Here is a 24787-nt window from a genome sequence, read left to right on the forward strand (position 1 = left end):
TTATTACCCGCCCTAATGGTAATTTTTTGTTATTATTCACTTTTATTGATGAAATTATGGAAGGGCATAAGTATGGGCCCTTTGATGGCATTTGCATCGGAGGGGACTTTAATGCCCATATGTACCGCAACAGCCCTCTATGTAAAAACGGTGAGGAGCTGAAAAACCATCTAGCCTCCCGAGACCTAGTAAATGTAATGGAAATTGCGGGTACTAGTGCAAACAATATTACAACCCCTACTTTTGTAGGTCATGGCTGTGCTTCTACGATAGATTATATGTTTACATGCCCAACTCTAATCGATATAATTTTAAAAGCAGAAGTCATTTGTTCCGCCTACAGTGACCACTATCCACTTAGAATATATTTACACAATCCACAGACCATGAAGGCTGCAGCAAAGTCAGAGCATGGGCTAAAAAATCTGGCATTATCCACTGATAGATTAAGACTAGTATGGAAAGGAGTGGACAATAAAGACATTCTAGCCAGAGTAATTACAAAATATCCTGAGACAGTAGAGATTTGCCTGTCATATACAAGTCTTGGTAGTGATGTGGTTGATGCCTTTGGCAATCTATGTGGGGCCATTAAAATAGAATCCTCCAAACCAGTTAGGCAGAACACATCTCATGGTCCCCGTTGGTTTGACTCTTCTTGCTCTAAGGCAAATAGGGACCTGAGGGCTGCCTTAAATACCAACCCGAGGGATGCCCCACTAGTGAGAGAATTAAGATCACAATATAAAAATGCCCTACGAACTAGATCTGAAGCCCTAGTGATCAATCACTGGGAATCTCTCTCGCGCACTGCCACACGAAAGTAGACTACAGGTTTCTGGAGAGAAGTTAAGTCCCTAAGATCTTTTGGTTCCAACATCAGTCCAATTAACAGTAATATAACGGGTGAGGCGTGGGTAGAGCATTTCTCCCAAATTTATGCTATATCAGCCACTTCCCCTGATACTGTTTCCTTAATTAATAGCGCTGAATCCCTGACCTTTTCACTATTGGAGGTCGAGGATGCTATAACTGAGAGCGCTAGCAAAAAAGCTCCCGGTCCGGACGGTCTTTCAATTGACCAGATTAAATCAGAAATTAATTTTTGGGCCCCTCTATTATGCAACTTGTTTAATAACCTGAGCGACAGCTCAATTCCCGAATCCTGTTCGAACAGTGTCATCGTACCGATATTCAAAAAAGGTGACCGGTCAGCCCCCGCCTGTTACAGTCCGATTTCACTGATCGATAACACGTTAAAGGTTCTTGGAAGGGTAATCTTTAAACGGATAAGGAATTGGGCCGAGGACAACAATGTTCTTCACTGTAGCCAACTGGGATTCAGAAGCCAAGTAGGCACTGTTGAACAATGTTTGAATTTAAATTTGATTATGGCCAAATATATCATTGTTAAAAAATCCCCTCTTTACTTAGGTTTCATGGATCTGAGTTCCGCATTTGATTTTGTTAATCGTTCTAGGTTGTGGTCACTTTTGCTTGATTATGGTTTGGATGACTCACTTGTGTATTTTCTTTCCTATTTACATAGGGATTTAAAAGCGAGAGTACGAATTAATAATGATGGTGATTTATCTAATGATGTCCATATCAGCAGAGGAGTTAGACAGGGCTGCGTACTCGCCCCACTGCTTTTTATCTTATATATCAATGGGTTAAGTAGCACTCTGAGCAAGATCACTAAGGATGTTCCAATTATAAATGGTTCCCCCATTACTACCCTACTTTATGCGGATGACGCAGTATTAATGGGGCGTACCCCAAATGCTTTACGTATTTTAATCTCTGGGTTTGTTGCTTTTATGTCCGACCTTGGTCTAAATACCAATTTTAAAAAATCATTTATCATGAACTGTGGACCAAAAAAGTATAATATTACATCTATTAAATCTGGTACCAACACTTTAAAATGCACTAGCACTTTCCCCTACTTAGGGTTGTTATTCTCCAACTCAGGCTCATGGCAGCCACATGTCGCCTATGCGAGAAATAAAATTGGCAAGTCAATCAATTCAATTTTATCTCTCCGACAACCCAAATTGGCCGATGTGGTTACCCCCCTGCTTAATATCTATCGTACTCAATGCCAGCCTACTGGGACATATGGAGCCGAAGTGTGGGGTTACTGTAACAGCACGGCCCTTCAACTGGAGGAAAACAGATTTTGCAGGAGGGTGTTGGGGGGAGTTCTTTGTGCCCCTACATCTATTTGTCACAACGAACTCAGGCTGCCATACATTGTTGATTTTATCAGATCTAGGCCTGCGCTTTTCTGGATTAAAATATGGTTAAATCCAGCAGCATCCTTAACGCGCAGTATAATATCTGACTGTTTGTTAAGCGACAGATCCCACCATATACCCTGGCTAAATGCAGTCAAGCATAGTCTGCAGAGCGTGGGCCAAGGCTCTTTATTTAGCTCCCCTAATTCTATTGTACCCGCTCATAAGAATATTATTAAACGGGCATTGCTTGACTCATATAAAGAGGATCGGATGAGATCTGAATCTATTAAACCTGTTGTTATTAGATATATGCGCATTAGTGCCTCAGGCAGTGATAATTTGAATAATCTTTTAAGATATCTGACAATCCCAATAGGAAGATGGAATCGGAGCCTTTTATTCAGGTTCCGGGATGGAAGTTTAGTTAATTTGCTCAGCTTACCCCTTGGCTATAATAAAAAACTAGAAGAGTTGGACTGTCCCTGCTCTCAGGGCGGAAAACAGAGTCTACTGCACTATCTCTTCTTCTGTGGCCATTACAAATTGTATACCTGTCAGTATTTAAGGCCGATTCTTCGCAAATACAATCTCAGAGATTTTAATCTTGCACTAACATTTTTGCAAATGTTGCACATAGATGAAGTGATATACACTGTAAGCTGCTTCATAAAAGTTTGTGTGAGATCGAGGGCTAGTATGGAACATGGATAATGGAAACTAGCTCCACGTTACCTTATGTACCCTGTGCACTTTATTACTCTGTTACAAATTTATTACAGATTTAATTGTATACGTGTTTTGTTATAAATAATCACTTCACGAGTATATGAATTGAATTCTGTGATTAAGCACATTAACAGATTAATGTTTTTCCCTCTACTGTGTATTTTTCACTTCACACTATGTACATTGCACTTTACGTTATATATGCTGCTTAAACCATACTGGAAAATCAGTTTTTAATCTTTTTACATGTTTTTATCTGTTTTTAATGTTTTTCATTCTGTATGTACTTTTATGGATGCACTAAAATCCAAATAAAGATCATTTGAACTTGAGATAAGAGATATCCTAATTTTAATATATTTTGGATTGCCAGTCCTTTTGGGGAAGAGTAAAGATGATTGGCAAACCAAAATAAATATTTGCTTCGCTTCCATGACACTCTAGTGCTTCATAATTCAGGTGCCACATATAGCACGAGTGTTATGCTTCTTGTCAGAGTGGAGGCTTTTGCCTTCTACCACCTGAAGATTTGGTCTTGGTGTCTTGAATGCATCACTCTAAAATCATGGTGGTATCCTTATTGTCTTCAGGAAGATAGGTTTTCCCTCTATCTCCAGTTGGAGGAGGTCTGGGTGGTGGGTGGTCAACCGTGTGGAGTTAGATGTGACAACTGGATGTGATGGGAGAACAAACACATAAAGTAGTAAAAATATGTATGTGTTGGAAGCTGACTCTTTATATAATATACCAAAAAGAGGTATATTGTATAGATAGTCCAGGTATCCCTTATGAATGGCCTTGGCTTGTTTTAACAATCCCAAGGTGCTCATTTTATGGTATTGTAGTCGAGCAGCCTCGGGCTTATCAAGGAGGAGTATAGACATTTGTTGGATACACATGCAAAACGTTATACACATACACTCAATAAGGCGATCCCCACCAATGTAGAAAAATAGCACATACGTATTTTTATATATTTTTAGACATCAAGAACTTCATTATAAGATGAGCACTTTTTAAAATAGCAATTTTGAAGAAAACAGGTAATTATCCAGTATTTGGGTGTCTTTCATAGATTCACATGCCTGAATCATTCCCCGTCGCCGAGACGGGAGCCTCCGGTACATAGAAAAGTAATGTCGTAAGGACATACATAGAGAACATAGGCCGAAGGGCCTCCCCTTTGGGCCCTTTCCACGTCCTTATGTAAAAAGGACCGAACTCTCATCGTTAGCCAATCAGCTCCGACCTCCCTCTAGAACCTTCCCGGGAGGAGCCTCCGTCCCTCAGATTTTCTACCGCACGTTGTGCTAGGGAGTCTCCAACCTGAGCTCTTCAGGTTTTTTTGCTTCGAAGTCTCCAACTTCTCTGGAAATCCCTTTGTTCAAAGGAATAATTATCCTATCTTCGACTGCCGTCTCCCATGTCGGAATCCAATAAAAAGGCTTCATCCATGGCAGACTCGCAAAAGAAAGCCCTTCTCAGGGCCTGTTCCTCCTGCGGCAAGAAGCGGATTCAAGCGGAGGATAAGCACGATCTGTGCTTGTATTGCCTGTACCCTGACCACGTCTCTGACAAGTGTAGGGTGTGTAGAGCCTTCCCAAAGAAGACTGTAAAGGAAAGAGAGGCTCGCCTTCTCGAATGGCTCGACAGGCTTAAGGACCGAGACACTCTGGAATCTTCCGAGGGTAGTGTCTCCGTGTCCTCAAAAGTCTCCAAGAAGAGACCCAGGGAGCAGTCCCCTGGAGAGACAGACACTCCTCCCAAGAAGGCGCACAGGAAGCCTTCGGAGGCACGTTCCACCACCTCCTCCGTGTCTGTTCGAGACGACCAGAGGTTCAAGAAACCCGCTCCATCTACTAAGCGGACCACCTCGGTCTCGACCACCGTGTCGACCACTACGGCCTCATCGCCCTCCACGACGGCCACAACGACCACCACTGCGTCCTCAGGCGCACCGGTCTCCTCTACCATTCCTCTGAAGTCTTCGTCCAAGACCAAAACAGGACCATCGACGGTGTCCCCACTGTCTGCGTCATCGTCGCCTAAGAGATCCAAGTCAAGTTCAAAAGGTCCGCCTTCGCCGAAGAAATCTCAAACCGAAGGATCGTCACCTAAACAGTCAAGGTCAAGTTCAAAAGGCCCGCCTTCGCCCAAGAAATCTCAAGTTGAAGGCTCTACCACCAGTAAGTCCACGGTTCAATTGTCCCCGCAGACTTTGGTGCCATCGACAATATCGGAATCGTTACAGTCGCCAACCCAAACGGCGGGCGCGCCATCTTCACGCACGTCGTCGGAAGGGACCCCGGCGCCATCTTGGAAGGAATCCAGATTGGTCGAGGTCTCCATTCACTCAATTCCGCCTTCCTCGGTTCCCCCAACGAAGGGGTTGCCACCCGAGCAGGAGCAGGTAGCTCTGCAGAGTGAGGATTCCGAGGAGGAAAACCAGCCCGATCCGGCCACCTCCCTATCGGACGTTCACGAGGACCAGGAGGAAGTCATGTATCAGGAACGTTCCGTACACTCAAGTGTCCGCACCCCGATGATATGTTTGCCAGTGTCTCTGGTCAACGATTTGCGCTGCCTAGTACAGGACTATAAGCAACGGTTCCCGGATGCCGACAGCGGAACCCAGGTTCCGGTCACCCAGGCGCAACCGTCTGCCTCGCGCCCTTCCGCTCTCCAGGCCCGACCTCGGAACCAACCCCAGCCTCGTGCTCGGCCCCAGCCTCAGGTAGAGGACTCCTCTGAGGACGAGGAGGAGGAGGCGGACTTGGAGGAAGGTGAAGTGCAAGACGTCGACTCGGACCAGAGAGACGACGAGGCCGATGCTGTGTCATCCCACCATTCGTCAACCCCGGCATCCCCACAACCGCGCCAAACTGAAGCGACGGACGTTGGAGGTTTCCACAAGCTGGTGGACAGGGCGGCTAAGAGGTTTCACATGGCGGTGGAATCCACGGAAACAGAATGCTTCCTCCATGATTTCAAGGAGCACAGCCAGAAGTCGGCCAAGTCTATTCCACTTATAGACTTTCTGTGGGAACAAGGCAAGAAGTTGATGCTTACGCCTGCCTCGGTGCCTGCGGTGGTTCCGCGCCTAGACAAAAAATATAAGGCCCCGACTACCGCGCCAGCCTGCCTGACCGGCCACCCCAAACCGGATTCGGTAGTGACTCAGGCGGCCCAAAAGCAATCCCGCAACCCATCCTCGCCGCTGTCCGCACCCCCCGACAAGGAAGGCAGAAAATTGGACACCATAGGCAAACGGTTCTCTACCACATCCGCCATGGCCATCAAAGTGGCAAACTCCATCGCCCTGCTAGGGCGCTACAACCGCCAGCTATGGGAAGACATTGCCCCCTACCTGCAAGACCTGCCAGCCACGGTCCAGGACGAAGTGAAAGCTCTCCTGGCGGAAGGACAAAATTCGGCTGCTGAGATCATCGACTGCGCCATCGACGCAGCCATGACGGGATTCCGCCAGTTGGCCGGGGCTGCCGTGCTCCGCCGCCAAGGCTGGCTCAAAGCAACGTCCTTTCGACAAGAGGTCCAATCTAAGGTGCTGGACATGCCATTCGATGGTCAGTTTCTTTTTGGAGAGAAGATCGACGAGGCACTCCAGGCCATTAAGAAGGATACCGACACGGCAAGGGCTCTGGGCTCCCTCCAGTCCCGGAACCAGTCCTTTCGGGGTGGCCGCTCCAGAGGCCAGTACTCCTACAGAGGTTCCTACCAAAATAGGTCGTCCTACTCCTACGGCAACAGAAACCAGCCCCAGCACAAACAACAGAACCGACAGTCGTCCTACGGGAGGTCGTCCTTCAGAGGCAAATCCGCCAAGAAGGGCACTGGCGGCCGCCAGTGACCATTTACTCCAGCCAGTCCCACCACCGTCTCAATCCTTTCAAATTGGAGGAAAACTGACCCACTTCCTCCCCAATTGGCGAAAAATCACTACGGATCGGTGGGTACTACAGATAATTCAATTTGGACATTCCCTCGAACTTGTCAACGCCCCTCCCAACACTCCTCCGCTGAAGCGTGCTCACAAACACCTGCACCTCCTTCTCAAGGAAGTATCCGCCATGTTGGTCAAAGGAGCCATCGAAAGGGTCCCAGCGTCCCAGAAGGGGACAGGATTTTATTCCCACTTCTTCCTGGTCCAACAAAAAGGGGACAAATGGCGACCGATCTTGGACCTCCGGGCGCTAAACGCCTTCCTTCGGAGTCAATCCTTCCGGATGGTAACAATCCAGGAGATACTGGGAGCGCTGGAGAGGGGAGACTCCATGGTCTCCCTGGACTTACAGGACGCCTACTACCATATCCCCATCCTCATGAGGCACAGGAGGTTCCTGCGGTTCGAGGTAGCAGGCAGGCATTATCAGTTCAAGGTCTTGCCTTTCGGCCTCAAATCCGCGCCACGTATCTTCACGAAGTGCCTGGCACCGGTGGCAGCCTTCCTGCGGCAAAGGGGTCACCAGGTATTCCCCTACCTGGACGACTGGCTGATGAAGGCGCCCTCTCCGGGGGGCGCGACCGCTTCCTCCAACGCCTGCAGCGCACTTTTTCAACAGCTGGGTCTGACGATCAACCTCAAAAAATCCTGCACTACTCCATCAACGAGGATCACCTTCCTAGGGGCTACCTTAGACACGCATTGCGCAAAGGCCTTCCCCTCGGAGGACAGGACCAACAAAATACTGTCTCTGGCCGCGGCGGTGGCCAAGAAATCTCGCATCAAAGTCAGGACATTCACCTCCCTGCTAGGGATGATGTCCTCCTGCATTCTCCTCATACCGCACTGCAGGCTCCGCATGCGTCCCCTGCAGGAGGCTCTGGCGAGGCAATGGAAACAGAGTTCCGGCTCGTTCGAGGACATTATCACGATCACACCGGCCATCACAAAGGCCCTTCTGTGGTGGAGAAGGCGGGAACACCTGACGGCCGGCTTGCAGTTCCTCCTGCCGCCGGCACCTCTGGTCATCACGACAGATGCCTCCCTGGAAGGCTGGGGCGCTGTGCTATTAGACCTTCGAGTCAGCGGCAAATGGGAGGCCCAAGAGAAACTACTACACATCAACCTCTTGGAGCTGAGGGCGGTGTATCTGGCTCTGCAGGCATTCCTGCCACGTATCGGAACTTCCCCGGTGCTCGTCAAAACGGACAACACCACGACGATGCACTACCTGAACAAGCAAGGGGGAACGCGATCTCTCTCTCTCTCTCACGAGAATCGCAGAAGATCTGGAACTGGTTGGTGGCACACGGGCTCTCCCTCAAGGCGGAGTACGTTCCCGGGAAAGACAATACCATCGCGGACGCCCTCAGCAGGCAGACCTCTCTCTCCCACGAATGGGAGCTGAACGGCGACACAGTGGCCCACATCTTCTCGCAATGGGGAGCCCCGAGGATCGATCTCTTCGCGACGGCAGGGAACGCCAAATGCCCAAGCTACGCAAGCTGGCATCCCCAACAGGGGTAGTTGGGAAATGCTTTTTCCATCGGCTGGTTCAGCGTGTTTGCGTACGCTTTTCCTCCGTTCCCGATGATACCGAGGCTCCTCCGGAAGATGAAGACGGAGCCGTGCACCCTGATCCTGATTGCTCCGTACTGGCCGAGACAACACTGGTTCTCGGACCTGCTTCGCCTCTCCATCAGGCCCCCGATTCACCTGCGACAACACCAGAACCTCTTAACGATGTCCGGAGGCCAGGTACACCACCCGAACCTCCGCTCGCTCAAATTATCGGCCTGGCTCCTGAGCACCGAGAGTTCGGAGACCTAGAGATCCCGCAGGACTGCAGGGCCGTCCTAGCCAAAGCGAGGGCGGGCAGTACGAACAAGACCTACTCGCTGAAGTGGAAGAGGTTCTGCTTGTGGTGTTCGGAACAGGACTTACACCCTCTACGGGTTACCCCAGTGCAGCTGCTACCGTACCTCCTCCACCTGGCTCAATCGGGGCTGGCTCACGCCTCCATTAAGGTTCATCTGGCTGCGATCTCTAGATTCACCAGGACCTCATCAGGGCCTTCACTGTGGTCCAGTCGACTGATAAAGCAATTTCTGAAGGGGCTCTACAGATCCTTTCCGAGGCCTCGGAAAGTCCCTCCAACCTGGCAGTTGAACTTGGTGCTCAACCAACTCATGAAACACCCATTCGAGCCCATACACCGGGCCTCTCTCAAACATCTCTCCTGGAAAACGGCACTCCTGCTCGCCCTGACGTCAGCCAGAAGGGTCAGCGAACTTCAGGCGCTGTCTATTCAGGAACCGTATCTCCAATTCAGGCACGACCGAGTGGTACTCAGGCCCAACCCTAAATTCATACCTAAAGTGCCTTCAGACTTTCATCTGAACGAACCAATTGTCCTCAAGTCCTTTTTTGCGAACCCTTCCACAGCGGCAGAAAGGGCGCTGCATTCCTTGGACCTAAAAAGATGTCTCAAATTCTACTTGGACAGAACCAAAGAGGTCAGAAAGTCTTCTCAACTGTTTGTAGCCTACAGCAACCCGCGAATGGGTTTGCCCCTAACGAAACAGAGCATCTCCCGCTGGATTTCATCAGCGATTGCGTTTTGCCATGATCAGGCCGGACGGCCTTTAACGGACCGTGTGGCTGCCCACTCTACCAGGGCGATGTCCGCGTCGGCGGCGCTCTTCGCTGGAGTGACGGTCCTAGACATTTGCAGAGCGGCGACCTGGAAGTCCCCGCACACCTTTTCCAGGCATTACTGCCTGGACATCGAACTGCAGAAGGATGCTGCAGTGGGACAAGCGGTGCTACGCCATCTCTTCCAATAAGGTGAGCCTTACCTCGTCCCGCCATCCAGGTATGCACATTCTTCATGGTTTTTTCTGCTATATGCATGACTGTATATTACCATGTTTCTCTCATGTTGTCTGTACCTTATGCAGATCTGCTGGAAGTGAGAATGTGCTTTACCACTATGCATGTATAACTGCTGGCTACTCTGATTCAGGCATGTGAATCTATGAAAGACACCCAAATACTGGATAAGAAATGCGTTACTTACCTGTAACAGCAGTTATCCAGTATTGGTGTCTTTCATAGATTCACATGCAACCCTCCCGCCTCCCCGGTAAGGTCTCACGTACCTCTATGTCTACATTGCGACACCCTAGCTGGGTGCGTACGAAAATCTGAGGGACGGAGGCTCCTCCCGGGAAGGTTCTAGAGGGAGGTCGGAGCTGATTGGCTAACGATGAGAGTTCGGTCCTTTTTACATAAGGACGTGGAAAGGCCCCAAAGGGGATCCCCTTCGGCCTATGTTCTCTATGTATGTCCTTACGACATTACTTTTCTATGTACCGGAGGCTCCCGTCTCGGCGACGGGGAATGATTCAGGCATGTGAATCTATGAAAGACACCAATACTGGATAACTGCTGTTACAGGTAAGTAACGCATTTCATATACTGTTATTGTCTGTAATGCGGTAATGTTATCTTATGGGGAAAAACACATACTGCATATGGGTAGTCAACAGTGACTTACAGGACCAATATTATGGAGTTAAGGTAAGTATGGGGCAAGATCCTAGGCAGCACCAACAGGTCACATCGGTAGGCTCTAAGGCGTCCGAGTGCATAGGTGCTTTACGGCTTAGGGTGCCCTGTTGGTTTTAATAGGAAAATCAGGCTGCAAAATTTGACACTTGGGCTGGGGAGGGGCGGGGGGTAGACAAGTCTGGTTAAATGGTTGAACCCACAGGGTGGCTCGGTCCTTGAGGCGCTCGGGCACATAGGGACACCGTTGGCCACTTCTGCTTGGGCTGTAGGGCCCGGGTGCCATGGTGGCTTTAGGCGTCTGGTCGGTGCTGCTGGGGACACTTGTGGTTTAAGAGGTCTGCACAGAGAGGCTGCAGGCGGTGACTGGAAGTTCAGTCTGGGCAAACCCAAAGTGGGGTTCAACTCTGGAGGGCCTCCGGACCTCACTGGCGGCCCATTTCAAATGTGGCTGGGGGGCACAAGTGCAGTGGTGCTTTGCAATGTCAAGTTTTTGCGGTCCAGAGTTTTCATGGTTCTTCTTGGGTGCCTGCAGGGTGCAGGAATGTAGCTCCGCTACTCCACAGGTGATGCTGGTTGCTTCTTGAAGTGCTGGCAGTCTTCTCAGGCTTTCAGAGAAGTCCCAGGACAAGACGTCTTTGGGGCAATTGTCGGGGACAGCAGGCTGGCCGGCAGGGTTGATGCCAGGTAAGTTACTGCTCCTCGGTCCTTGCTTTTCACGGCTCTTCAGTGAGCTTCTCCTTCCTAGGTCTTTAGAATCTGCTCTCCTAGTGTCAGCGGCTCCCCTAAATACTAGATTTAGGGGCTTACGGGAAGTGAAGGATGATAGCCTATGGGCTACTTACCCTTTGGGTCACTACACCCCCTATATGACAACTTCCAGTGAGAAGTGGGCATAATCCTGTCCCAGAGATCTTGGTGATGGCAGAATTTTCCTAAAGGGGGACACCTCAGACAGCTCACCTTAGCGGTGTGACTGGCCTGGTAGTTCACCACTCCTCCCTGCATATCTAATTCCCTGCCTTTCCTGATGCCTGGCAAGGATTGGCATTTCCCCTGTCTGGGGAAGCCGTGGTCAAATCTCAAAGGTGTCAGAGGCCTTTGAAGCCTACTGATTTGAAAGGCTGATTACTTAGCCATCTTGCTTGGAGGCGTGACCAATACCTTTAACCAAAGCAGGCATTGTTTCTGCCCTCGGAGAGCATAGGCTGTCACCTGCAGGTGGTCAGAAACCCATCTGTGACACTAGAGGCTGGTAGTTTTTGAAGGGGCACCTCTAAGGTGCCTGAGTGCATGTATTAATAATTCCACCACTGGAGTCAGTGTGGGTTTATTAAAACAAAGTGTTTGATAACAAACACTTTAGATTACAGTGAAGCTATATGTGGCTGGGAACTCATTTTTACCAGTGCCCAGCACATGTAATTAAAATGGCTTCCCTGTTCACTTGTGACCTGGCACTGGAGAGACTGGATAGCAGGAACCCAGTGCATGTCTGTTGAAATTGCATCAGATACCAGGCAAAAAGTGGGGGTGACCATGTCAAAAAGGGGTGCTTTCGTACAGCATGTTAAAATGATTCCCATCCCTGTACCAATTACAGACTTAAGGGGGAGGAGATTCACACAGCAAAATTGGGCTGTGATATATTTCAAAAGATTTGCTGATATCCGTAGAATTAATGACAAACTTTGCATTACACTTTTAAGAAGGAGATAAAAAAACGCAAAAAATGGAAGTTGAACATCTTTACAGTTAGCTTCCCACCTATCCTCATGTAGGTAGCATACTGCAAATGCCATTTCCTCTCACCCGGGTACGCAAAGTGGGCTAGAAAGTCATGGAAACCTACCACAACAGACTATGCTGTATACTGAGCTCTGGTTGTAGGACAGCTAGTGTTATTAACATATAGGTCTGTCTTTTATGGTTTAAGTTTAATTAATGGCCTTATCAAAAGAACAAAAAGAAAGAGGTAAACTTGAAATAGCATTTCGGGTCCTGTTGATACAGGGCTCCATGCAGTGTGACCTAACAACCGAAAACTCCCCCACACCCCCACACCCCCACCCCTGGACCTGGTGACCAAAGGAGGAGGAAAGTGGAAGAAACATAGTAGCTAGGTTACCCCTTTAAAGGGGGATCGACTGTGTTGACCCTTAAGTGGAAGCAGACTGGGCCTCGGGCAGTTGCAACAGTCGAAGGTATTTAGGGTAAGGGAGTTTCCGAAATTCAGATGTCAATACGGTCAGAAATGGTCTCCATAGTTTTGGAAATGCCGCTCCCTGATTAGACAAGGAGAGATTGATGTGCTCCATCCCTAGTATATACCACAGGCAGTGTAGCCAGCCTAGATGCGTAGGGATCTGCCTTGTACCACTGTGAGAAAGATTGTTTTGTAAGGCCGCACCTAAGCCTAGGCTGATCTGTTTACCTCGTCGGGACTTGAGGGGGAAGGTGAGAGAATTTGGGAGGCATAATATTATGTAAGCGGGAAATCTGGGAAGCTCTGTGAGCACCTGCAACCAGTAGGTCTTGAGTTTCAGGCAATCCCATAAGATGTGTAAAAGCGTACATGGGGATCCACATTCTCGCCAGCATTCCAGGGATTTGGACTGGTTATATTTATGAAGCCGGTGGGGTGTATAGTACCAGTAGGTGGCTATTTTCGTAGCCTTCTTGATACTGGCAATGTTATCCTCAGTGTGCAGCTCCCTGTAATTAATGTCTCCCTATTCTTTGGTCATGAGTTCCCTGCCTATTTCTGATTCCCATCGTGTTTGGCTCTTTGTTAGACTTGGCATCTTTTGGTGTGTTTCCCTTGAGTCTTTGCTCATTGCCCTCCTGCTTTTGATCTGTTTTTGCTGGTGTAGTGTTTATGAGCACTTTTCTCACTGCTGATCAGTGGTAAAGTTCAAGTGCTCCTGTGGTAAAGGGTGTTATGGATTGGTGTTATGATTGAATATTTGATTTACTTGTTATTCCCTAGTAAAGTGCACTCCGTGTGCCAGGGCCTTAAATCAAATGCTACCAGTAGGCCTGCAGCACTGATTGTGCCACCCACGCGAGTAGCCCTAAAAAGGCAACTCAGACCTGCCATTGCAGAGTCTGCGCACAGTTGTTAACTGTCAAGGGCACCCACTTGCCAGGCCCTAAACCTTCCCATTTCTACATGTTAGTCACCCCTAAGGTAGGCCCAAGGTCCCCTGTGGGCAGGGTGCAGTGTATGTGTATGGGGCATGTCCTAAAAGTGAATTTCGTTTTTCACTATTGCAAAGCTACCTGTTCCCCATAGGACAGAATGGGAAGTTTGTTCATAACATCAACATGACTGGCCCTGGGAACTAAGTAGGGAAATACAATTTAGGATGCCTGAACTCAGAATCTAAAGTGTATTTTTTTAGTGAAGGTGATTGTTAGGTCTCGCCTGGCGTTGCAGCGCAAAACGTTGCCACCAGCGAGACTTATTGTCAGCGTGATGTCTCTCAAGGGAGACAGACCGGGGTACGAGCAGATTCTGGTCTGTGAACGCGCTTCCCAGAAACTGTGAACAGTAAGTCAGCCTCTCGCCTCTCTCAATCGCCCGCGCACACACACAGCCACACTCACGCATGCACACGCACGCACACACACACACGCACACACACACACACACGCACGCACACACACGCACGACACACGCAGGCACACACGCACACACCCCCTACAACTAAGCCACACCGCCCCACTCACCGGGCTACAGGCTCCGTCACGTGGGGCTTCCCTCACTTGTATCGGCGGCCCCTGCTCCTCCTACGTGCCTACAGCGATTCAAAGCCTCCCCCGGGATAGGACTTCCGCCTTCTGCCCTTCTCGTCCAGTCACTTTGTGGGTGCGGGCTTCCCGCAGAAGGCGGAAGTCCCGCCTCAGGGGAGGCTGAGAAACGCTGTAGGAGGCATACGAGTGCTGGAGTCTCTTGTTGTTGCTTCAGATGTTGATTCGTTGTGTGTCTATAAAATCCTGCAAGTAAGTCTTTTCTATGTTTTTGTATTACTTTGTATAAAATCATAGCACTTCTGTTTTTTCTGTTGCAGTGTTTGTTGCATAAAATCATAAGATATTTGCGTGTGCACTTTTCTCAGTTACGCCCCACTTGTTGATGTATCCAACTGTTAAGCGGTAAATATACGAATCTGCCAGCTGTGGAAGCAGAGCGTTTTTCAATAGCACACATAGCAAATTATGAATTTTTCAACTATGTTGAATAAAACCTGCAGAGGAATGCCCCGTTATTTGAAGATCTGCCTCTGCATCTACAAACATTCTCTTTGCAACAGTCAAGACTTTCATGTCAAACATTCCTTGTTTGCCCTCTAAAAGAAATGAATCACTTTATTTTAAGTTATTCCTGCATTTAGCACTACACACTGGTTACATAAGAAACGGATGTGTGCTTATAGAGAAATCAAGCCAGTGTGGAAAGGTTTATCACAGCACATGTACCGCTCATTCATGTGCTAGAAAAAATGTTTGTTAAAGGAGGGTATAAATACCATTAGTATTTCTGTACCAGCCTAAATGCCCATCTGAACTCACGTGGTAATAGACATGCCTAAAATTTGTATTCCAGTTATTGTGCTTATGGTGACACCACTTGTCTTTCACCACATTGTTGTTGTCTAATCTACTGATGAACTAAAAAGATCGCAATATGATTTGCTGAGTTTACTTGTTGTGGGTCTCTCAGTTATCCTTCTGTGGACTAAACTGGAAAGAAACCCCACCCCGGCAACCACTACACACCCGTGGCCCCTTCTCCAAGATTCCATTGTCAGAATCATCGCAAAGCACATTGTAACTGCAGACTTCAGTCTGGGCTAACTTAAATACCATGTCCAAGTAACTTAGTCAGCCTTGAATATCGAACCCTGACAAATGACTGGCTCTTCCACAACTCTGCCGGCCTGTGTTGCATGGCTAATACGTATAAGCTCCCAAAGGCGAGACCGATTGCATTGCAAATGCTTGTTACATTCTGTGTTTGAAAATACCACTTATAGAAAGTAGGTATTTTCTTGCTCAGTCATCCTGTGTGCCTCTTCAGGAATGTGGATTGCCTGTCTGGGTTTTGGATGATAGAAGGCTGTGGAGCAGGAGTGGCTCCAGATAGTCTAGGTAGAGCCAGGAAAGGGCTGAAAAGACTTGGGCTGCAATGGGGGAAGGGGGAGTAGACTTTCTTGCACCTCATTGGGCCTGGTCTGCCTCTGACAATGCTGTCTCCTCCTCCTGCCAGGAAATCACACCAGAGAAGGCAGAACTGGTTCTGGCAGGGCACAAACACTCTCTGCCTAAGAGACCAAAGGACTTTGGGATATAAGTATTGGGGCCCAGACCCCTGAACTTTAGAACTCTTTTGGATCAAGAAGACTGCCAAGGAGATGAGCTGGAGAAGCTGTGAGGAGGAACTAAGACTTTGCTGTGTTGTCCTGCAGTGGCTACTTCTGTCTTGGGCAGTGAAAGAACTAGACTGAACGTTCTGCAATCTACTTTTGTGAGTTTCTACAAGGGCTTGAGGTAGAGCTTGCCCCCTGTTGAAGAAGTCTCAGGACTGGCAGAAACTTCAAGCTCTTCTGCCCTCAGTACTGGGGACTGTGTGTTTTGTGCTGCAACAGAAGAAAAGCAACTCGACAACGTCTACGCCACTGCCGACTCAGTGTCCTGAAGGCACCTCTGCAACGCGACCCTGGTCTCACTGACGACACCTGCTGATGCCGCCACCGAGCCGTTGCTCGCACACCGACCTGTGGGCACTGCACTCCGCACCGCCTCGCTTCACGACAACGCCTTGGTATTCCCGACGACGCCGCTCCACACCGAAATCTACGCCGCTGCTTGCACTGTGGTTCGAGGGCACAGCTCGTACCCATCATCCCGCACCGCAGCCTTGGCCTACCGGCACCATTGACTCCAGTTCGTCAGCCAACGACAACGCTTCCACAACAACGACGCCGCTGCTTGAACCGTGACTTGCCAGCACCATGATGAGCACCGCCTCCCATCTCGCACCGCAACCCTGATCTCACCGACGCCGCCATCTGATACCGCCACCAAGCCGCTGCTCGCACCAGGACCTGAGGGCACCACACTGCTGCACTTCGCACCACAGCACTCGACGCCTGCCGACGCCAGTGCTCCTGACTACATCAGATAGGAGATCGACCTGCAACGCGTGTGACTTCCAGGGCCCGACGACTCCTGCACCGACCTCCGGAACCGACTCCGGCGGACGCCATGTTTTCAGAAGCACAACGAGAGGTCATAGACGCACTGCATTTCTAACCGGTACTGTTTGCGGGTCTTCCCGACACCTTAGCTGGCCCGCAACGCCGCTGTCAGCCAGAACTGCTTGGATTTGTTTGATCATGACGCCGTGATAGCCCCGGACGAAGCTATCGACCTCAAGGAACAAAAAGAAAAAATAATTCGTTCCCTAAGAGTGAGCAGTGGAAGGATTCGTATCAGCCAATCCAAAGGATTATAAAGAGGCAATGCCCAGGGATGGACAAAAACAAGACGGAAAGGCAAGCCCTTGAATAAGAAGCAAACAAATGAGAGCTAACCAGCAATGAGCAGTGGGCAGGTTGTAATCGCATTGTTAGGTCACTGTAGGTCCTGTGCAACCAGAAAACTCACACAGTCTGGCAGGCTCAACACTAATGGATGCGGCGAAACCGCCAGAGCTGCCGACTCGAACTGGGGAACCAGGTTCATGTCTCTGCATCGGCTCAACATCATGTGATTCTGGGCAGATCACTTAATCTCCCCATGCCTACAAAAATGAATGTGTAATGTATCTGATATTAATTTAAAGCTCTCCCAGTACCTTTGGGTTCAGTTTGCTTTAAATAAAACTGCTAAAATAAGAAGAAGAATAATGTGCAATTGTGGTTCTGTCCGCAGTAGGTCTTCAACCTTAGGCAGGACCTATAAAGGGTGCAGGCGTTCATTGGGTAAGGATCCCTTTTTGTGCCTATTTTCGAACATTGATCGGAAAAAGTCCTCAACCTATGTATCTCATTATAAATTGGTGTTTGCGCTAATAAAAAAGAAGTGCTCTGAGATCCTGTACTTCATGATGAAGAAATAGTTACAGGAGCTAAAGAGCCTTTGTTACAGGTATTTAGTGTTTTCTTCCTTATTGATATGCTGGTGGTAGTAAATTGCTGTATCCAAACCCTTCTCAATTAACATATTAAGGCACAGATTATTTTCAAACCTAAATTAAAGGGTATAATATAATAGTCACTATTTCGATTTATGAGCTCCGCAAATCACAGTTTGAAGTTGAGAACAGTGAATTCTTTTTGTAGTGCAAGTGCTTTTGTTGTGTTTATATTATTTACACTTGTAAAATGGTTACCGTCGAGGACCTGCAAGGTGTAGCATCAACATGCTGTTTATAGTACTTTGAAATGGCTGAAGTATTGTATGATGTGGGATATTACGCATTTCATTAGTATTATTCTTGTTTTTGATATTATTTTATTATTATTATGGTTGTTACCCACTTAATGTATTAGGAGTATGCATTTAATATTTTCTCATCTATAAAAGATGTCTGGGCAAAAATGGGCAGTTCATTTTGCTACAACCTGTGATCTGTGTTTTATCTATTCCTCTCTACTTGCCAGGACTCAGATAATCCAGACCTGAGGGATCGCGGTTACATCTACTGGCGCTTGTTGTCCACAGATCCTGTAGCAGCCAAAGAAGTTGTCCTGGCAGAAAAACCTCTCATCTCTGAGGAGACTGATCTTATAGAACCCACTCTGCTGGAAGAGTTGATCTGTTACATTGGCACATTAGCCTCCGTCTACCACAAGCCTCCAACTGCATTTGTTGAAGGCAGCAGGGGGGTCCTGCATAAACGGCCACCTCCTCGCTCTGGCTCGTGAGTGTATACAATGAAGGGCTTGGAAAAGGTGGATGTGGGTAGGATTAAAAGGGTGTACACATAATATGGTAAGACAACATAGTGTGCTCTCAATACAATTGTCCATATGCATAGGATTCAAACCTTGTCTGTTGTCCTACACCAAAGGTTTATTAGTTCATGTGAGCACATGGTTATTGTTATTTTAAAATACATTTGGATTGATTCTTCAACACTGATAACAGATATGGTTGTGAGCAATTCCATTGACTTTAACATATAAATTAACACATTTCCTACTACAGCAGAGGTTTTGGTCATACCCAGCATTTCTAAACTTAATGCTGTCATATGGCCCAACTACGGTATTCCCAATCAGTCTATCTAGGAACTTTATACCTAGTCTATCCCTGCTTCTGATAGAAATTAGCAAGGTTGTCTGATGACCGCTGTTATTTTACATTGCTCTTACCACTTATCACCTGTAGCTTGCATTGTTCTGCTGTGTTTTCCTCCAGCCTTCACCAACTAAAATAACAGCCAGATGATTGACCTTTGTGTCCCCTTTGAACCAGATTGTGAAGGCCAAATCAATTTTGAGGCAATTATTCTCTAATTTCCCAAACCTCTTCCAATTTGTTTTCCGTGATTTAATGCTTGTATTTGCTGATTGTACAGTGGCTTTCTACATAATCCACCTTTCTAATGGATACTTCTGACCACAGATTCCTCACCTGTAAGATATCCCTCTGCACCATGCTGGTTCGAGAAGATTTTTCAGCATAGCACACCTGTAGGTGGAGGTGTGTGTCTCTGGGTTAATCTCACTTCTCATTGGAATTAACAGCTGGAGCCTCATATAAGCCCCACTCAAGTACTCTTATGCCTTTGTTTGCTGATCCAGAGTTAGCTTCTACCTTTTTCTCATCAGTTGACAAGTTTTTTTTCTCTACAGTTTGCAAGGGAACATGTCCACTCCTAAAACTATAGGGTTTAAACCTTGCGGTTATTGTTGCAAGCAGATGTCTCTGACCGATTCTAGCAAGGTGTGTATCTGGTGCTTGGGTTCAGGTTTCGGCTCCAAGTCATGCAACAAGTGTGCCCTGATACACCCGAAGGCAATCCGGGAAGATGAAGCCAAGCTGTATGTTGACGAACACTTCAGAATTCACGTACGGTCCACTCCTACTCGAAATCCAGTACTCAGACTTGTTCCAGTCTTCCTGGCCGTTCCCGTGACGGTTTATCATCGCAATCCAAGTCTTCAGGTAAGTAGAAGCCCAAAAAGGAGAACAATAAATCCAGACAGGCCATGTCCCAGCCTTGCCACTCTCATTCTTAGTAGTTAGATTGTCAAGGTCGCCTGTGGTCTTACTCCTTCTTACACTCTTACTCCTGGTACCTCATCATGGAGTCTGTTCCTCAGCTGACCCCAGGCACCCAGAATTTCCCAGGCTGTTGGTGACGCCTCAACAGGTTGAGGTATGCTTCGAATCTTTGGCACCCTACTTGGCTCCTTCTTATGTGCCTTCAGGCTCCACAGATCTTCAGAGACCTCCAGTCGCTATAGCGCTAACAGTGCCTCCTGAAACCATTTCCGGCACCACGATCCCTGCTGGTTCCTGTCACATCAATGGCAATCCCAACTCTGTTGATTCCGAACCAAATCTGTCTCGGCCAAAGTTGCACCCCGGCACAGTTCTGACACCTGGACCCAGTTCACTGTGACTCTTAAAAGACGAGGAGCCACCTTCCAGGGCTCCAACAATTTTTCAAATTGGGCTCATATGTTGATGATAGTTGACTACATCGACAAGAAGCCAGTGGGCTGGACACTTTCTCTTACAGAAGAGTCAGCCTCATTTGCCATAGTTATCAGACAAGTAGCTGAATTCTAGGCCTTCAGTTACCTTATGTTGAGGTGAAAACCAATGTCCTCATGGAAGTTTTACAACCCAGACAGACATCACCTGAATCTTTGCTGCTGTTCTATGAGGCCCTGAAAAACACCTTAATGGGTACTTGGGCTAAACCCTGCTCCTGTCCACCTGAGATCAGACAAGTGGCTCAACACCACAGGTCTTCTCCGGGTGACCTTACCTTCCTCGCTTAACACGCTACCCGTGAGAGCCTAGTAGTGCCGGCATCTACTAGCAGGATTAATCCCAATTCTTTACGTGTGATCCACGCAGACAGCGAGTCAAAAGAAACTGAGGCATTTGGTAAGATAATGTTTTCCTCAACTAACTTCGCCCTTACGTCAGCTACTTGCTTGGTAGGTACACTCATCCATTATGAGACATGGTCGCAGAAATCGTGCCAGTATCCTTGGAGGAATTCCACGTAGACCATTTAGGATTGGCAGGACGCTGAAATATTTTTCATACTATGAAGCCTGGACACGACCTGCTGCTTAGGCAGGGCCAACGCGGTGCTCCGGCACCACACATGGATGAGTAGCTTCTCGTGTCAGGACCAGGCATCACTCATGGATATTCCATTTGATGGGTCTCGCCTATTTTCAGAAAAGGCTTTTGAGCACTTAAAATAAAGTAGACTTCCCTCGGTCTCCACACCCACAAAGCAGTATCCCAACTATTTCACCCCACTAGGGTTTGGCCAACAGGCAGTGTCTAGGCCCACCGCTCCAGCAACAAGCACCTCTATCCTTTCGGGGTTGGTAGAGGGGATCCAGCAGACCGTGTCCAGGCTTGCAGCGATGGCATACCGACCAATCCCCAGTCCTTCTAGCAGCAGTTTCCAAGCTGGTTTAGTGACACACAACCACCCTGCGGGAGGCAGAATCGGTCATTTTCTCGATGGGTGGCGGGCCATAATATCTGAAAGGTGGTTCCTGCAGATAGTCCAACTGGATTGCGTCCTGCCTTTTCTTTCTGTCCCACTGCCTCTTCTGCCTACATCACAGCGTCTTTTGCAGGACCATTGGTCCATTTTGGTGCAGGAAGAGAAAATCATTAAGAGAATTGATCTATAGAGAGAGTCCTGGCATCTGAGATCGTAACTGGGTGTTACTCCCATTATGCCCCAGTTCTGAAAAAGTGCAGAGGCATTTGTCATATTGTAGCTCTCCTCTCCGACCCCTTAATTTCGTCCTGCAGAAGGAAAAATTCAGGAAGCTCCCTCTGGCCCAAATTTGATCTACCCTGGATGCAGCAGACTGGATAGTATTGTTGGACCTGCAGGACACCTATTTCCATGTTATGTGGGCAACAAGCATTTTCAGTTTGCCATGCCCCCTTTTACCCGCACCAGTGCCCCTTGGGTGTTCACAAAGATTTTGGCGGTGGTACCAGCCTTCCCCTACTTCAACCGCTGACTGTTGACGATGGGCTTACCACAGTCAGTCGTGGACCATCTCCAGTCGATGGTGTAGCTTCTTACATCTCTGGGGTTCACAATCAGTATGCGGAAATCACACCGAAACCTTCGCAGAGGCCAACTTTCATATGAGCCCTCCTAGCTATGGTGCATTTTCAACCCTTCTGTCCAGATCAACAAATCTAGTATATTCAGGATATGATCCTAACATTTTGGCTCCAGCCCTAGGTTTCAGTGACGGTCGCTCTGAGGCTTTTTAGTCTCCCGTATTCTGCTCGTCGACCCTGCCAGATGGCACATGAAGGCTCTGCAGTGGGATTTGAAGTCCCAGTTGACCCAGCACCAAGGGATCCTGTCCGATTCTATCCAGGTTTCGGAGTAGACTACAAAAGGTCTGCAGTGGTGGCTGCTGAACTGTAATTAAGCGCTTCGCGGATTGCTCTCTCTACACTACCCATTGCGGATGATGATAAATGCATTTCTGCTTTGTTGGGGGAAATTCATCTGGAAGAGGTAGAGATCAGAGAACTCTGACGAGCATAGTTAACTGGGAGACACATGGTGCCACCTAATGTCTGCACTATCTGAACACTTCTCACCAACCGTCCCATCCTCTCCCTCAAGAAGTAATTATTGATCATGCAGATGACAGGTTGCTTTAGGTGCTTATCTTTCCTTTTTTTTATTTGCCATTCTTCTGGCCTGAGGTTCCAGGTAGGCTGATTATAGTAGTGACAGTCTGTATTAGCTTTCAATCACACCTGCCTCCCTCCTCTTAAGAAATAAACGTCTTGTCTGACAGATGGCAGTCACTATCAGCTGCATATCTCCCATTCCTTTCCTCAGGAATAAAGGGGATGCTGATGTGTAAAAAAAAAAATCTCCATTTTTTTTTTTTTACATTTACAAGGCTCTATTCTCACCCTCAAAACCCAAGGTCCATCTTTGGGGATAATACGACAGGCACTCTGTGTTTTCTGCTGACCTTCCTTCTCTTTTTCTGGTCTTCTTTAGGAATTAAGCTCTCAACTTTCTCTTTCATCTAATATTCTATCTAGAAATGAAAGTACGGAGAGTCCAGAGGCAGCGCCGGCTGGATCCCAAACTGCAGAACAACCAGCAGTTATCCCTTCCCAGGGTGACCTATTGGGTGACCTCCTGAATCTTGACCTCGGGCCACCTGTGGTTGTTCCACCAGTAGCATCATCCTCTTTGCAGATGGGGGCTGTGGACCTTCTTGGAGGCGGTCTTGATAGTCTGGTATGTATGAAACAGGTTAATTATTTCTTGAGCCCATATGATTAACATCTGTGTCCCTCTTTTTCCTACACAACTGTTCTATTTGTTCCCCGATTCTATATATGGTTTTCTTATGTATTTATAGATGTCATGTTCTAGTTTTTCTCATCAAATGTTTCCTGAGCCTGGATCTTTGTGCCATAGTCTTTGTGCTAATCCTTAGTTGCTGAGTTTCAAGTGTAAATCTTGCTTCAGTGTCTCTTTCTTCTATTCATGGGTTTTGCTTTTGCTTTCCATTTTTCACATCCTTAGCCTACGTTCTTATTGTGCTGTTCTTTCAGCTGAGGTTGCTGAGAATGCATGAAACTTCTAAACTTTGTGGCTATTTGGACATATTGTTAAAAACTGGTAATATTATTAATGCCACCTTGGAGAAGTGCACCTGCCCAGAAACGCTACAAAAGAAACTTGAAACACTCTTGTTTGATCATGGTCATTGAGTCAAAATCGTATGGAATTTCCAGTGTTTTTGTGTTGTGTTTAGTGCCATCTCGTCTTCACGTGCAGGTTATGCTCTTATATCTTCATCTTCAAAAACCTGTACTTAGTGTGCAGTGCTCTTTATAACTTCGGTGTTTGCATAAACATCAAGAAGTCTCCATTAGTTCTTTGCTGGCTTATGAGTAGGCCACACCCCCAGAAGACAGAGGAAAGATGATATTTCCTACATCAAATTGAGATCTCATGCCTGGGCATGGTGCCTTCAGAGCCCTGCTTAGCCTGAAGGCATCTTACATTCTGTGGCTCCACTAGCTTGTCTGAATATGAACAATGCAACCCAGCTGGTTTGGGCTTCTTGGCTTAGCTGTCCCTTTTGGCTTAGTATCCTTCCCAAAAGCAGGGTGATGTCCAGTGATTTAGACTTGAATGAGGAGGTGATGGACATGGTTGTTCCCCATTGAGCAATACCTGTGAATGATCTATTGAACTCCACTAAAACCGCATGTGTAGTCTGTTTTGTATTAGGGAGTTTGCTCCTTGTGTGTCTATCTCTATTTGATGTGTTCCTCATCAAGTGGAATGTTCACCTTTGCTATCCGTGACTGCTTTTTATCAAGTTTCATTTTTTTTTATTCCATTTAGCACATCTTTGCCTTTGTACGAATGTGAAAGCACAATATGACATAGTAGTGAAAAAGTGAAAAAAGAGAATGAACATTGCATAAAGTGTTTTTGGGTGAAACCTCAAATGCACAATCAAGAATTTATTGTCTTGATTATCAAAGAAGACTTTTAGCCAGCTCTCTCAGTGTGTAATGAGTAAGGGAAAAGAAAGAGGTAAGAAGGTTCTTATAGGTGTCAGGCTGGTGTCAAATTTAAAATAGCTTACTACTAGTCACCTTTTGGCTTTTAGCTTGTCTTCAGAGCTGAAAATGTACAATTATTTTTATTTTGGTTCTTAATAACATTTGATTGAGGATCCTCTGTAAGGAGAAATTACATTTAATACTATTCAGGGTGGGTGCAACATCGGGAAGAAAAGAAGAGTCTAACAAGATTTTAAGAGAAATCTCGGCATGGCAGATTGGTAAACAGTGGGAACTATACAGGATATTTCCAAGAAGGGGAAATACAGAGGCATTAGCAGGGGCCACTAACTGGACAGAATAGACAAAAATAAGAGATAGTCGACATAGAAATAAATCTGTGCCCGATAATGTCTTATCACCAGAACCTGCTCTGATGCTGAAAAAACAAGTAATTGAACAAAGGGAGTATCTCTGGTAACAGAAAACT

The 24787-nt window shown here is 47.4% G+C and overlaps 1 protein-coding gene across 2 annotated transcripts in view; it reads left to right on the top strand.

Moving 5' to 3' along the window:
* The window catches only part of AP1B1 (adaptor related protein complex 1 subunit beta 1), a 320810-nt gene that overhangs the window by 134611 nt on the left and 161412 nt on the right, over positions 1 to 24787 (top strand). For both annotated transcript variants that reach the window (XM_086943235.1, XM_086943236.1), the window contains exons 12-13: positions 18171 to 18430; positions 22810 to 23011. In XM_086943235.1, the coding sequence (XP_086799361.1) occupies positions 18171 to 18430; positions 22810 to 23011 (462 nt within the window). The remainder of the gene's footprint in view (positions 1 to 18170; positions 18431 to 22809; positions 23012 to 24787) is intronic.

The sequence above is a fragment of the Lissotriton vulgaris genome, chromosome 11, assembly GCF_964263255.1.
Source record: "Lissotriton vulgaris chromosome 11, aLisVul1.2, whole genome shotgun sequence".
Taxonomy (NCBI): Eukaryota; Metazoa; Chordata; class Amphibia; order Caudata; family Salamandridae; genus Lissotriton; species Lissotriton vulgaris.